We start from the raw sequence: 16332 nt of genomic DNA on the forward strand, positions 1-16332 counted from the left end.
CTATATGCAATAAAACTAAAGTTATAACTACCTTATGATCCTGCCATACTACTTCTGGACATGTATCCAGAAGAAATAAAAATTGTTCAAAATAGCCAAAATATAGAATCACCTTAACTATTCATCAGCAGATGACTGGACAAAGAAGACTGGATACATACAGTGGTATATTATTCAGTCCTGAGACTAAAGAAAATCCTGTCATTAGCAACAACATGAAACACTAGCTCATTTCTCATCATTTGCTTTAGCATTTCTGGTAATTTAGAGCACATAATTTCATTAAGTACTCCTTTAATTCATGGACAAATATTAACATCTTTTTATATATAAAATAAAATTATTTCTTTGTGGAATTAATTCCAGCCATTGATAGCCATTTTCTTCTCAAGCGGCACGGAATACAGCTAGCTTGTGTTGTACTGGCAGTTTTTCAACTTCCCAAATGCATGTATTACATCCCCCATGAGTATTTTCCTTTCAAGGTTAAATATTCTTTGATATGTGCATTCTATGCTTTTCTTTTTCTTTTTGTATTTTTCTGAAGTTGGAAATGGGGAGGCAGTCAGACAGACTCCCGCATGCACCCGACCGGGATCCACCTGGCATGCCCATCAGGGGGCGATGCTCTGCCCATCTGGGGTATTGCTCTGTTGCAACCAGAACCATTCTAGCACCTGAGGCAGAGGCCATGGAGGCATCCTCAGTGCCCGGGCCAACTTTGCTGCAATGGAGCCTTGGCTGCGGGAGGAGAAGAGAGAGACAGAGGGGAAGGAGAGGGGGAGGGGTGGAGCGGTGGAGAAGCAGATGGGCGCTTCTCCTGTGTGCCCTGGCCGGGAATCGAACCTGGAACTCCTGCACACCAGGCCGATGCTTACCACTGAGCCAACCAGCAGGGCCCCATGCTTTTTAAAATAAGGCAAATGGCATTCACACAGAGTTGTCACAGACTGTGCCAATGCAGAAAGAAGAAAACTTTTGTTTTCAGTTATGTAGTTTTTAGGTATGCAACTGTTAACCTTAATACTTGTCTATTTGCCTAATACATCCTTCCCAATGTTTATCAGCACCTATTGTTTCCTTGTTCTTAATAACTTCATATCAGTACTTGTCTTAATGTCCCCCCCCCAATTAAAATAGTGACTACTTTCAGAGGGCAAACATTCATTTCTTTGCCTTTGAAAAAAAGAAGTTCAGCTCTGGTAGGTTTGCTCAGTGGTAGAATGTTGATTCGATGTGTGGAAGTTTAGGGTTCGATTCTGGGTCAGGACACAGAGGAAATGTGACCATTTGATTCTCCATCCCTCTCCCTTTCACTTCTCTCTCTTTCTCTCTCTACCCCACTTTTACAGCCATGGCTCAAATGAGCAAGTTGACCCCTGGCACTGAGGATGGCTCCATGGTCTCTGCCTCCGGTGCTAAAATATTCAATAGCTCAGTTGCTGAGCAATGGAGCAATGGCCTCATAAATAGGGACCTTGCTGGGTGGATCCCAGTCGGTGTGCATACAGCAGTCTGTTTCTCCGCCTCCCTGACCCTCAATAATTTTTTTAAAAAAGTTCTCACTCTCTTGCCAGCACCAACAAACTTGTCTGAATTTTATAAGACTTAATTCTGAGTTAATATCAAAAGCATCTTCAAACTAGTATAAAACATCGTTAAGTATTTATATAATGCAATAAAATACAGCTCAGTATAAAGTCTGATCAATGCTTTAATTTTAATATAGACTTTCAAAACACCAATACCTTTTTAAAATCCTGAAGAAATAACTATTAGTTAGGATATGGCAGGAGGTCTCTGAATAAAAGGTGCTAGTCAAACTTAAAAAGCAAAAATCTTGCAAAAGTGTCAGATTTCTCAACAACTTTTATCAGATTTCCTGAATAGAAGCTAGGACAGGATCTCAGAGCATGAAATATCATAGTGAATAAAGGAAGAGCAGAAAGATAGCTTATGCAAGCAACTCCATTCTCACCTGTTTCCATATGAATTCTATAAATCTTGTTTAAATACATAAAATAACTTATAAATACACATTTTTATAAACATAATATTATAAAAAAGTTTTAGAGATAGATGGCAATAATGGTTGCACAACAAAGTAAATAAACTTAATGCCATTGAATTATATATTTAAAATGGCTAAAATGGTAATTTTATTATGTATATTTTACTACAATAAAAATTTTAAAGTTCATAGATTTAAAGAATTATGTTGAAATAAATATTATAATGCTCTCTCAATTCTCAGATTATTTAGTAACTACAACATATCACCCAAGATATACTTAATAGCAGTATACTTCTTACCCAACTCAGACTAGTTTTCTAAACCATTTAGGGAAAAATTTAAATAATTTTAAATGTAAGTTAAGGCATGAAGAAAATCATTTGTAGCAATGTTTGTTTTTTTCAATGAAATAATTATATGCAGACATTTAGCATCCTAATTTTATGTACTAGGTAAAATATTACAATGTCTATTGTTTGATGTTTTATAGATTATGAATGTTTTTCCTAATTAATTTTTAAGTGTAAAAATGTATATAATGTCATAGTACAACATAACATAACAAATATATAATACTTTATAAACATTAATTATAAGTATAGACATTTTTTAATGTTTTATAGATTTACCTATATTTGTGAGTTTTTAAAATATCATTTAATAATTATTTGTGGCATATACATGAATGTGTTTGAATTCTAATGCTTTTAAATTATTTTAGAGTTAAACCAAATAATTGCCAAATTTGCCAATTTTAACAAAAACTATTTTTTCTGGGTATATTTCATAATATTTGTCAATTTGTTTGTTTCCATATAAGCTTGCTATAATGACTTAAATTGAGATGCTAGGAACTTTTGTCAAATATCAGTATCAATAAGAAAATCTTATTTCAAATGAAAAATAGTTATATTTTACCTTTTCATAAATATCTTGGGACCAGAAGTTTTGATGAGATTCTTTCTTTAAACATTGTTTTTACTGCATTTTATACTCAAATGTGGAAATTTTTAGATAATATTAGCTTTTCATGCATTTTATTTAATAATAGCAAAAGGAATCATAAAAGGAAGTTATATGACTGGAACAAATGGAGACCATTTCTGAGAAATTGCAATTATCTTTGATTTTTTTATTTACTCTTATTAACCACAAGGTGATAAATTTGACAAGAACTCTTCTTAATGGTTTCTGTGCATGAAAAACTAGTTATCATTCTATTAATGAAGTGTTTCATCATCCACTCTTTTCCTGTCTAGTGGTCTGAGATATCGTTAGTGTCAAGACTTCTGTCTCCAGCGGAAATCAATGCTTCAAAAAATCTATTCCATAGTTTATGCCAGAAATGTTTCACCTTTTGTCTAAGTAATAAGCATTATATAAAAATATAAACAATGATAAAAATTATATTATGTATATAATACTCCTCTGTAAAATAATGCTTTCGAAAAGCATTAGAATTCATATAAGGTTGATAATTAACATGTAAAGTGAGGGGAGAACAGTGTTCAGACTCACATAATAGTTATCTGTCTTGTATTAATTTGACTATAGAAATTATATTCTTTACTCATGCTTTCTGCTTAAGTTCATCTAGTAGGAATTTATCTTGCTTTTCTTTTAAGATAGGTATTGGCTCCAACTATAGTTGTTTTACCAATATTAAATCCTTCATCTTTCTGCTCCCACATTTAGTCTTAGTACACAAACTCACCTAGTCTATAGGGTAAAGCACTGCAAGCCAATAACTGTATCTAATGCTGAACTTCCCTCTTTACCAATCTCTACACACCTCCTTTCTCTTTCTTCCATCTCTTCTGTATCTGCAAAGTGTTTCTGAGAGGCTGAAGACATCTAAGAGACACATATCATTTATACTTCTATTCCTATTTATTATCCATTAGTTAGTTTTGGAAAATATAGGTAATTATATAAAAAATAGCCCATTATGCTTCCACTTGATAAAAGAATGTGTAATATTTTAGCTATCTTGCCTTTATTCTTTGTCTATACATTTCTCCTATTGCCCAAACCTTATTAAATTTTTTGGAACTTTGTACATCATAAACTTCATGAGCAACATCTCCCATTCTTTCCTCAATAATATTTTCCTTTTTTCTAAAAATATATATGGCTTTCCCAAAGTTCAACAACAACCGCCACAAAACTTTCTTATAATCAGTTATGAAGAACATCTTATCTTCAGTGTCATACTTCTTGAAAATAACTTATGTTGCAAGTATAACTTCTCCCATCTTAACTCTTAACATGACACAATGGTTTTTGTTCTCTGACCCTATTTCCAAATGAAAGAGCTTCTTTGTCTTAGAACATCTTGGATTCTCTTCAGCACTAATGTTCCCTTCATCAAGGCTTTGGTACTTTCAGAAAGTATAAAATTTTAAATGTTTAGCCCATTTGCATGTTAGTGTCTGAAACTCAAATTCATATGGCTCTATACAGATTTATTTAAAAAATTTAAAAAGTACCATATTTGAGCACTACACTAACAATTCTTACATTATTTTAAGCTGTGTAGGAATAAGGAGTATTGAATTCAATATGCAATATATTATAATGCACTATAAAAGTGAGGATAAAATAACTACCATGGGGAATTTCTATTTTAACTGTGACATGGAACACCCACTCTGATCTCTGGTCAGAATGAATTGAGCTCCTTTGAAACTATCCAGCATGCAAAACCAGAGTTTCTCACAACATGAGACCTCATTTTGTTTAAAAGAGAATACAGAAATAAGTAAATCAGAAAAAGCTAAGAACTGTATGATTCCATACATAGGTGGGACACAAAATTGAGACTCATGGACATGGACAGGAGTGCAGTGTTTACCAGGGGGAGGGTAAGGGAAGAGAGGGGGGGTGAGGAGGGGGAGGTGCTTAAAAAGAAACAAAATATAAGGTGACAGAAGATGATTTGACTTTGGATGTTGGGTATACAGCATAATCAACTGTCAAAATGATATGGAGATGTTTTCTCTAAATCTGTGTACTCTTGTTGACCAATATCACCCTGTTAAATTTTATTATCTAAATATAAAAATAAAAAAGGGGATACAAAATCTTCCTGTGTATCTTCCTGCCCTTTCTAATTTTCCCAAAGATGCTTATATATTTGTCTTTGAAAACTGTAATTTAAAGAGCTTGACTTAAAAATGAGACCACCTTTAAAAACATAGACCAGAAGATTTAGTGGTCTTGGTGTTCCCAGTCTGTCAACCCTCTCCTTGTCCCTACTATAAACATAAAACTGTATCAATCTAAATCCAAACCCTTGCCAAAGATACCTATACAAGCTCCACGATCTTACCACATATTGATAAAGCCCAAAACTGAACATAATTGAACCCAACCAATTATACCTGAAAAAAAAAAAAAGCTATTTTAAACAGAAGGGTTAAACAAATATGCCAGGACTTTGGAAGATTTAAACTAAACTACACAGAGAATTCTAACTAACAAATTTGGAGTTAATACATAGATGTGAAAAGATTTATATTTACAAAAAATTCAATGCAAAGGAAAAAAGTTCTACAGCAGCAAAGTAATGACCTCTCTTCCTTTGCTTAACTGCAGCGCACAGAAACTTTATTGTGGTATTAGAATAAGTGACTTCGTATGCCAAGATTTCATTTAAGTTGAAATATTTGAAGCTATGGTGATAGTGTTGTCTCTAATAAGAAATTTACCTGTCTTAGGATCAATAGAGAAATAAGGTTGTCCCTGAAGAATGCTGTAAACAACTCTAGCACTGTTTCCATAGGTCGGGTCATCTGCATCTGTGGCCTTGACCTGGAGGACATATGCACCTGGAAAATAAGACAGCATGACTCTAGCATCTTTACTGTACAGAGCTCATGGTCATAGAATTTATTTGCTGTACCGAATTTTCTTTTTGGAATTTGGCATTACTTAATAATGAGTTTGTGAGTACGTGATGTCATTGAGAATAATTTAACCATTATAACCAAAATGTTAGGCTACAGTATAACTGGTGCAAACGATAGATAGTTTAACTATTTATTTTAAAAGCTATGTCCATTTCCAGTAGTTAGATCATTGAACTAAAAGTCATCATAATAATTTCATTGATTTGTACACCAAAAGAAAACATGACACTGCTTACATGAACTCGTCTGCTTACTACAGATGCTTTAATTTCATGATGAAGATATCAATAGCAAAGCTAAAAGGTTCAAAGGCTTATTGAACTTTTGAAGGTGTAAGTAATTTGAATTTGAAATTTAAAAATCAACAATTATATACCAGCATTAGAACACCTTTAATTAAGACATATTTGAGAATTGAGGAACAGAAAATAATTCCATTTATAACTATTATAGCACCTCTATATCTTCTACTGAATTGACTCAAGTGATCCTTGACATAGGGAAACATTAAAGACAGTCCTAATTATCTGCAGCATTTCTCATTTTTGATACTCTTATATTATTTACAAACTAAGAGAAGGCGAAAGGAGGTTTTTTATTTATTTTTATTTTATATATTCATAGTTATAGTTGAATCTTTAATAACTTTCTTTGACATTTTATGAAATATAGTTTTTATATAATCTTATATTGGTTATTTTAGTTTCAAGTGTACAAGATAATTATTTGACATTTTATACCTTACAATGTGATCACTCCACTAATTCTAGTAATCATCTCTTACAGTGTAAACTCATCATAATATTATCTATTTCCTCCCTTCTGGAAAACATCCTTTTGGTCTCTGACTGGAACCATTTTTTAAGTGATTAATCCTTTCTCAATGTCTTGTTCAGTGCTTCCATTCTGAGTTGAGAGCAAAGTAGAAACAAAATATCAAACTTGACATAAACAAAATATGTTGCTAAGGAACTAAATTTCTATTAAGCATAATGGGAGTGATATGTGTACCCAATGCTTTACAATGAACAGAATGTCTTACCCCCTCCTGGAGAAATTCAAGTACCTTGCCTGGGGAATACAGGATTGCTACTTTCCATTCAGTTACCCATTCAGACTTTTTCTTTTAAGCCAGTACAAAATGGAAACAAATGAATTTTAAAGGTTTACTCTAAAAGCTAAGACTTCACCTCTATTTTTTTGTTGTTATTATTAAATAAAGTGGTAGGGTGATGAAAAAGTAAGAAATGATAACTTTTGTAGACATTCAATGACAAATACCTTATCTTAATATGCTTTTTCTTCTCTTAAGATGTTTTGGTAAATTTTCGCTGTATCAACAGATGAAACATGTTCTTTAGTACAACAGCCTTTCTCAAGAAAGAAAACTTCTAGAAAAAAGTAGGCAAACCTTTCTACATTATCAAAAGTAGTAAGTGATATTTTAACCCTCATCGTGATGAGTGCTAAGAAATAAAATATTGCAGTGTACGAAAATAGAGTGACAGGTGAGGAACTTTTTTTGTATGGTGAACAAGAACATCAACTTTGGAGAAATCTTTTTATCTGGAGAATTGAATAAAGTGAGGCTTTTTTGATTTGTTTATTTTTTATTCTTATTACATTTTTCTTAGTGAAATGCATTGCCACATGCAGCGAAAACTCTAGGTCCTGAGACAAGGGTATGTTAGAAATGTTCTAGGGAAGGAAGTTCACTGCAGTGAAGTTAGCACTCCACTTACTTTGGATTGAAAAGTAAAGAGAGGTGGTGGAGAAGCCACTGTTTTTCAGGAACTATTAGCAATATTCCAGATATTAGCTATTCCTCCAACTTCTATTTCTTTAATTTTAACTATCTGTCTGTTAACATACTAACTTATACTTCAAACTTTATTTACAGGAAAGAAATGGGACTCGTCATACATTCTTGAACATTATTCATTAACTAGTATTTTGGGTAGACATGTTATAAAAGTACATAACCATTATTAAAATAATAAAAACACAATCATAATTTGTAACCAATCTCCTTTTAGTGGACACAATGTTTAAAGACTTATGAGAATTTTATTAGAAAATTTTGTGTTTAGAGAATTTACCAACTACAAACAATTTTGCACATGGCAAATTCCCACAATTGGGATAGTTGGGATCAAAGGACATATAAATTTAACATATTGATATATATTGTCAAGTTGACTACCAAAACTCTGTATTATTTAACTTTCTACAAGTCTGGTTTGTTTTCCAGCATTCTCACCAGACTTCCTTGTTCTTATTTGTATTTTTTTATATTGTAAATTAACTTTAAGACCTATATTTATTTGTTATTTTAATCTTATATGTGTATTATATAAACTGTACACATATTGTCTATTGATAGATATGTATGGTTCATATCTATCTACCTGTATATCTATTGAAAGTTCATATCTACCTGTATATCTATTGAAAGTATATCTATCAGCTTATATTGACTTAATTTGTAGTCATTTTATTCATCAATGGTCACTATACTTCATTTATCTTTATGTGTATATGCTTATCTGCATGTGTATGATTGCATACCTACCTTTAAGATATTATTCTTTAGCTCTGTTTAGTGAGTTCAGGTGATTTTCATTTCCTCGTCTCTCTAAATTCTACACAATAAGCATGTGGATTCTGGAGTCCAGACAGGAAATGCCAGTTTGCTTTCACAATGCACTTCTGGCATGTGGTCATGTGATAGTTTTTCTTTAGTTATTTGATTTCATTAAGATTAATATTATCAAGGCAAAAAATGAGTTTGAAAAATATTCTGATATAATAACTGAATGCTACAATTAAATATTGAAGCACACTAATGTTAAAATTGGTATTAATTTGTTGATCATTTATTTATTCTTTCAGTATAGACATGTTCAGTTGTAAGCATAGGTTCCAAGTAGTATTCTCAACACACAATAAAAATAATGTCACATAATTTTAAACTCTGTCAAATGACATCTCCAGCATGACAGGTTTTTTTGCATCTGAGGTATTAAATCAACAAACTTGCTAGAAATACATAGAAAATATAAGTAGACTAAAGTTAATTTATGGCTTCTATAAACATTTTTTAAAAATTTTCCAAGATGTAAAATTTAGATATCCTATTCACTGAATATGTTCTTTGCTTTTTATCACCTCTGCAACTGTCTTAACTGGTTTGGATCATCACAATTGCAAGGCTAAAAAGCATCCTTATGGCTTCCATCTCTGTAGGAGCATCAAACTCACTGTCCCATTGCACAAAATCAATCATAGTACTCTTTCTTCTTTTAATAAAAAGTTAAAAAATTTAAAATATATAGTGGGTTTCTATTCCTATTGAAAGAAAAATCTAAATGCACTGGCATACTATGAATAGCATGACATGAATGGGTTTCAATATCCCTCCTAGAGCGGTTCCCAACTGGGCTGCCAGGGACCTCATGCTGGGAGTGCACAGAGGTATTGACTGTTTATGTCAAGCTCTTTCATGCCCAAGTGATCCAGCTACTGCAGGGCCTTCGCCTCCACCACCTGGAGAAATCCTATCCACCCTGATGCTCCAGCTCCTGTCACTTCTGTGAATCCTTGTGTGTCTGACCCAAGTAGAGATATTTTCTCCACTCCTCTGTTCTGTCATCAGCTTTAGGACATTTTGATTATTTGAATCTTAACACATCATGTGTTTTTCTCATAAACAATAAAAGGTTTTACATTACCAGTCCTTCCATTATTTATTCTTGGTGCATGTAGTGACTGTCATGAAGTAAGTCCCAAAGAAATGTTTATTGGTTGGATACTTATAGTCCTCATATATACACACAAAGGACACATATACTCTACACACAATACTCTAAATGAGCCACTTGGCAGCTAGTTATGACCTCGATGGGAGTTTAACTTGTCCTGAATTTTAAATGCATCAATGTCTCACTTAAGAAAGCAGAACCAAAAATGAGTGACGTTACATTAAAAATCCCATAAGTAAGATTTAGCTACAATATGGAATGCAAACCCAAGGGGATTTAATATAAATTTCTTTGCTGAATAACATTAACCCTTCACACTGATGCATAAACAGAAGAGGAGAGAACAATTTCACATGGCATATCATTTTCTTTTTGCTTTTGCTTTATGTATATATTGCTTTATAAATAAATAATACTCTCAGAGTTTACATAAAAATTCCTTCTAAAATAGGACTGGAAAATAAATGTACATATTATTACATAAAAAAAGCATTAAGCAGCAGAGAAATGTAAAACATAAAGGTTTTCAGACAAGCCAGAGAGAGAGAGAGAGAGAGAGAGTGTGTGTGTGTGTGTGTGTGTATGAGTGTGTGTATACACAAATGAGATTTCACAGAGGATTGAATACTATGACTGAAACATGAGTTCTGCTAAAGCATAGTTTAATTATAAAGCAAAATTAAGCATGAATGCACAGCAGGTGAGTTTAGTCTTTAAAGTATCTGGGTCCTTTAGTCCACTTTACATGAGATTTCATTGCACTGCCCACATGCAATTTGGCTCTTCCTTCTGTGGGTTCTCTTCTTATATTTGCCCCTGAAAATTGTAAATGATGTTTCTGCCTTCTTTATCTTCCACAGGGCTGCGTATAAGGCATTTACAGGGATTAAAAATATCGATTCCTGACTGATCTGTTGTGGCGCAGTGGGTAAATCATTGACTTGGAATGGTGAGGCTGCTGGTTTGAAATCCTGGTCAAGGCACATATGGGAGTTGATGCTTCCTGCTCCCCCCTCCCTTAGTCTCTCTCCTCCCACTATAAAATGAATAAATATATTTTTTAAAAGGCTAGCAATTTATGAGCCCCCATCAGCAAATCCAGTTTAATTGTTCTGGATGTGCCAAGCTTTAGAACATTTTAAATCTTAGCAGATTAGTTTAATGAGTAAACCATACCTGAGAAGCCCAGTCCCATGTAATTTCCCTAGAAATTTTCAACAAAAGAGGTTGCATTGCTTGTTACTGTGAAGGACAATTTTGTCTCTAGAGTCTTAGTAGCTAGGTTTGAATCCTAGATTGACCACTTGCCAACCATGTGACTTCAAGTTAATTAATGAACTTCTCTGTTTTAGATTCCTCATGTGAAAAAATAAAGTGGAACATAATACCCGTTTTCAGCAGTATTCAATGAGTTAACATTTATTTACAATGAAACTATGCATTTTCCATGTAGTATGTGCTATTAAGAGGTATGTCAATAAAATAAATGCATACAATCTCACTTTCTCTTCTTCTGTACGATACATAAGGTGACGACTCCTAAATATGTAACACTAGGGTGATTCCTGTCCTCAAGCCTCACACCTTAATGTTTTTCTAATGACCTAGACTTTAGTTCTTCTATGTTAGGAAAATGCAATTTAGAGAATACTTATTTAAATTATATTAAAATACCAACAAGTAGACTATGATTATTGGACCACTTTACTAGAGACTCAAGAAAGAAAAGTTTATATACTGGTGAAATCTGTCTTAAATAATCAGAACTTTTAAAGATTAGAAAAGATATCTGTTATAAAATTCTCCCAGAGTAGAAGTTATGCACCCTTGAAATGTACTATCAGGATCAGATTAGAACAGGAAATTTGTTTTGTTCCTACTCCTAATTCTGACTCTGCTCAGCCTGGCTTCACAGTATCCCCTGGCACCCCTAATGCTGTGACATCAGCTTATGATTTGTAATTTAGCCCAAGGACCCAAAAGCACTCTAAAGTTATAAAATTTCCTCCAGATATGTCCTAAAATTTTTAGACTATACATATTTATGCCGTGTGAGTCAACTGTACTTTGATGGGTAAGTGAATTCATTTTTATGAGCCTTTTATCTCTCCTTTGTGTGCCAAGAATTCTATACCAGGAACACCAGTACAAATGCTAATGTCTGTTCTCAGTGACACTGAATCCCAATTTCCAATGATGGTACAAGTTGCCTCCTTTGTGCCTAGTGTCATTTGAAAATTATTTTCATAGGAAATTCCATAAAATTCATTATGCAATATATGTGTTTGCAATTCATTCACTCTGTAGCTCTAAGCTATAACTCAGTAAACTTTGCATTTTTTTCTGTGTGGCATCATATTCTTGAAGGATAAATAAATTGATTTTGATTCAAATGCCTTTAACCAGGATGTTAAGGACCAGTTGATGTTAGTTTATTTAATACATACCCTACACATCTAAAGTTACTTATTTTTATTTGATTGGATTATTCTGCCATGTCAAATGTAAGAACAATCTTTCTACTATTTATCCATCTGTTCATCCATCCATCTATTCATCTATCCATCTACCATGTATCTATCACCTCTCTACTCTCTCTCTCTCTCTCTCTCTCTCTCACCACATCCATTATTTATCTGTCTATCTAGTTTTAGTGGAAGGAAAAATACAAATTCAGTGTGTGTATGTGTTTTTGGGTGTGTGTAAGCCAAAAGTCAGAAGTATTAAATCCTAGTACCAGCTCTATAATTAGACATATAATCTTTTGTAAGTTATTTCAATACTATAAAGATAATAATGTAATTTTATTGGGTACTTTAGTAAGTCATTCAAATTAATCCTATCTGATGTCAAAAAATGTTAACATACATATTTATACTTCATTTTATGTTAGAAGAAACTTAACTCTTTTGAAAGTGTTTGGCTCAAGTCTAAACTAACAAGCACAAATCTTTGATTCTGGCTAATAATGATGTAATGTAAATGTTATCCATTTCAAGTCAATAAAGCCAAAATAAGTGTTTTCTGAGAATCTACGAAAAGATCTTTTTCTCTTTTTCTCTAGACACTAGTGTACGAATATCTGAAACATCAATAGCCACTTCAACTTCTTAGAGAAAAAGTGACTAGAGACAGTCACGTGTAAGAGATCATAAGCTTGGAAAACGGAAAAAAAACTGGACTCAGTCAAACCTGGATGAAGTTCAACCTCTAAACATTTTGATAATTTGAGACTATAAATCCCTTTTCTGTGTGAAATTTTATCCTTTTATTTGGATTGATATTTTTCGTTACTTCCAAATTAACAAAATTTTGGCATTTCACTTAAACACTCTTAAGCTTCTGTTATTTCTAATCCAAAATGGGAGTATAAACAGCTGGGATCTCCCAAAACTCATTTGTGAGTTAATGCAGATAAATTGCTTATCATAATAACTGGCACATAGGGATTCCATGTAAAATGGTGGTGAAAATTTTTCATCTTTATAATAAGAAGTAAGATTTCATGGCTTCCTTCTAATTGCAGTAATATGTTGTACAAATTGAAATAGTATCCAGTCCGAACTTTTTCCAAAATAATTTTCTCATTATTGTAGATTAGTCTTTTGATTAGAAGATTTAGAATATAGCACTTCTTTTGTCCAAACTCTTCAGTGTTGTGCACTGCATCCAATCTGAACTCCTTCAAGACTATTTTCAGTCTGATATCCATTGTTATTTTTTTTTCTTTTCATTTTAAAACTTAACTCTTTAGCTTTTCCAAACTTTCTATCAAGGGTGATTTGTTTTATCTGTCGCCAACAAAAATTAAAGCTCTGACAATGAATTTCTGGTGAACAACACTGAGTGTCTCATTTAAGAATTAGAAAGATAAATCTAAGTTGCACAAAAGATCTGCAAAGTATTATATAAATTAAATATGTAAATCACTTCTCTCTGATTTCTTTCAATGTTGCCTGTTCCTCAGCCTCTTCCCATAATTCACTCTACTTTTGGAAGTACTATAGACAAACTTATTGTCATGCTTTCACAGAATATTTTTATCAGCCTCTTTTCTTTATTGGAATCTTGTTTTCCCCTGATTCTAGTACTTCCTATCAGTACATTAGGCTCACAATTGCTTTCCTTCAGCTTTTAACACTGCTTCTGTTTCACGGATCTTTTTAATCTGTCTTCTTTGGAGGGCTCTTAATTGGCTGAAACAAACCATATTGTTCAAGTTGCCACCAGCTATGGATGGTTTGCTCAGCATCAGTTACTTTCAGCTCTCTCATATCTTCTGTGTTCACCATTTTTTAATTGTCTTCTTTACAGATTTTTTTTCTCCTTCCCTGCCTTTTACAGGTTCACCTATCTCAACGTTTGTCTCTCACCCTATATGCCTAATTCTACAACCTCACTCATATTTTCCCCAAGGAGCTAGTGAGTGGACAGACCATCAGCTACATTTCCCAATTGTTTAAGTCACAAAACTACCAGTTAACTAGACCAAGATAACCCAATTTTTGTGTTACATTCTAAACTTTTTTAATCACATATTAATTTACACCTAGCCCCATCTCCTTCATTGACTAAACATTGATAAACTGTATTTGTCTTCTCCATCTTTCCACAATTTTTTATTTTTTATTTGGCTGCTTCTTACCTGGGTTACCTGTTGCTTGTCATAACTTACTATTATCCAATCTGTGTACTTAAAACAACATTTGTCTTTCAATAAATGCAAATGTGATTTTTGTCCTCAGCACTATCTCAAATAATGTTTGAGGATCTGCCCGATCTACAGTTCCAGGTTCATCTCTTGCCACACTCTTCATCTGCTACATTATTCTTCCTCAATAGAATGAAACTTCCCCAAGACAGTGTTACTTCAGAGCATGCTCTTTGAAGGTTCTTTTATGGATATCAGGAATGTTATCCTTCACTTGGTAAATTTCAGTCTAAAACACAAACTGGCCTCAATGCCTCGTCTTTCAGAAACACATTTCCATATGTTCATAGAGCATCTTGGTTTATATCTCCCACGTTTCCACTAGGCAGCAAACCCAACACACAGAGTGCAGACTGCTTAGAGTTCTTTTTGAAATCCTAGTACCTACTATGGATCTTGGTATATAATAGTACATAATGCATGTCTTTTGAATAAGTAAGATTTAAATAAAATACTGAATTTTGCTTCAAATAATTGTTTTAACTAATGTTGAATTTTTAAAATAAAGCCTTTATGATAGCATTTGACTCAGGGAAAAAGCTCAACATCCCATCCAGTCAAGTTATGACACTGATGCTGCTTTGCTGTGGGTTACAAAAATCACTGGAGCAACTTCAAATCAAAGGTACCTTGAGAACTCTTCATGCTAGTGGGAAAAGAGCACAATAAATCAATTACTAGCATGTTGGTAATCCGGACACATCATGTCCTGCTTCGTCAACAGAACATTATAATTCTACTCTCAGTTCCAAGGAAGGAAACACACTTTTATAAAAATCAAAGACTATATTGAGGACATATGTATGAAAAATTTATTATAATCAAGTCTAGATCATCTTATAGCAGTTTACTGTAACAAAGTGACACTGACTACTGATTATTTCACAAATTCAGAGACATCATGATGCCATATGACGCTGCAACGTTTGCAAAAGTGCTCACAAATCTACATGCATAATGACACAAAGCACGTTCAGCTAAGATTTAGCAAGAACTATAGATATTACTGTTGAAATAATTTTAGCCAGTAGAGAAAGTGTGTTATTTGGGTTTAGAAACTGTGATTTAATATTAAGATTTTGTTTCTTTTATGTTGCTGTGGTTAAATGGTGCAGTGATTAAGCTCAGGTTTGGTTTCAGTAATTGGTACAGAAATACAACTCTTGGAAACCTGTTTTGCGAAACTCATTGTAACCCAATTCATAAAGGCAGAAATGTGTTGCTGCTAACAAAATCAAATTTTACTAGATTTCATATGCCTTCTAATCAAAATTCTCCCAATTAATGAACTAATAAGTTTCTTCATCTCTAAAATGGGATGTTTTGAATAAAGATCTTTAGATTCCACTATATGAAAATATGTTTTGATTGTAGACAAAAATCTCCTGATTCGGTTGATAGTTGATGAATTTATCAATTTTATTTTACTTCACTGTTTCTACCAAATTTTTACTTTATATGTTTCTATTGTTAGAATACAGTCAAAGATTTGAATTTAAAGAGATTTTCATTCTTTTGATGATGCATATTTGTACTTATAAAAATAGTTCGTAAGTTGGACTTGAGTTTTAAGACACATCAAAAAGAATAAAATAGCCTGACCTGTGGTGGCGCAGTGGATAAAGCGTCGACCTGGAAATGCTGAGGTCGCTGGTTCGAAACCCTGGGCTTGCCTGGTCAAGGCACATATGGGAGTTAAAGCTTCCAGCTCCTCCCCCCTTCTCTCTCTCTGTCTCTCCTCTCTCTCTCTGTCTCTCCCTCTCCTTTCTAAAATGAATAAATAAAAAAAATTTAAAAAAAGAATAAAATATATACATTATTATTACTTTATAAGATAATGATCTGTTTATTAACTACTTTTCAGAATAAAACATAAAAAAGGATAAAGACTATTGTGTCAATAAATTATTTTAATGCACATTATATGAAACATCA

The 16332-nt window shown here is 33.0% G+C and overlaps 1 protein-coding gene across 3 annotated transcripts in view; it reads right to left on the reverse strand.

The window, feature by feature from the left end:
- The window catches only part of CDH12 (cadherin 12), a 978939-nt gene that overhangs the window by 80345 nt on the left and 882262 nt on the right, over positions 1 to 16332 (reverse strand). For 2 of the 3 annotated variants that reach the window (XM_066244099.1, XM_066244105.1), the window contains exon 6: positions 5725 to 5844. The exons of the other annotated variant lie outside the window; for it this stretch is intronic. In XM_066244099.1, coding sequence (XP_066100196.1) covers positions 5725 to 5844 — 120 coding nt within the window. The remainder of the gene's footprint in view (positions 1 to 5724; positions 5845 to 16332) is intronic. 3 annotated transcript variants of the gene reach the window in all.

This window comes from Saccopteryx bilineata, chromosome 1, assembly GCF_036850765.1.
Source record: "Saccopteryx bilineata isolate mSacBil1 chromosome 1, mSacBil1_pri_phased_curated, whole genome shotgun sequence".
In the NCBI taxonomy this organism is placed as follows: Eukaryota; Metazoa; Chordata; class Mammalia; order Chiroptera; family Emballonuridae; genus Saccopteryx; species Saccopteryx bilineata.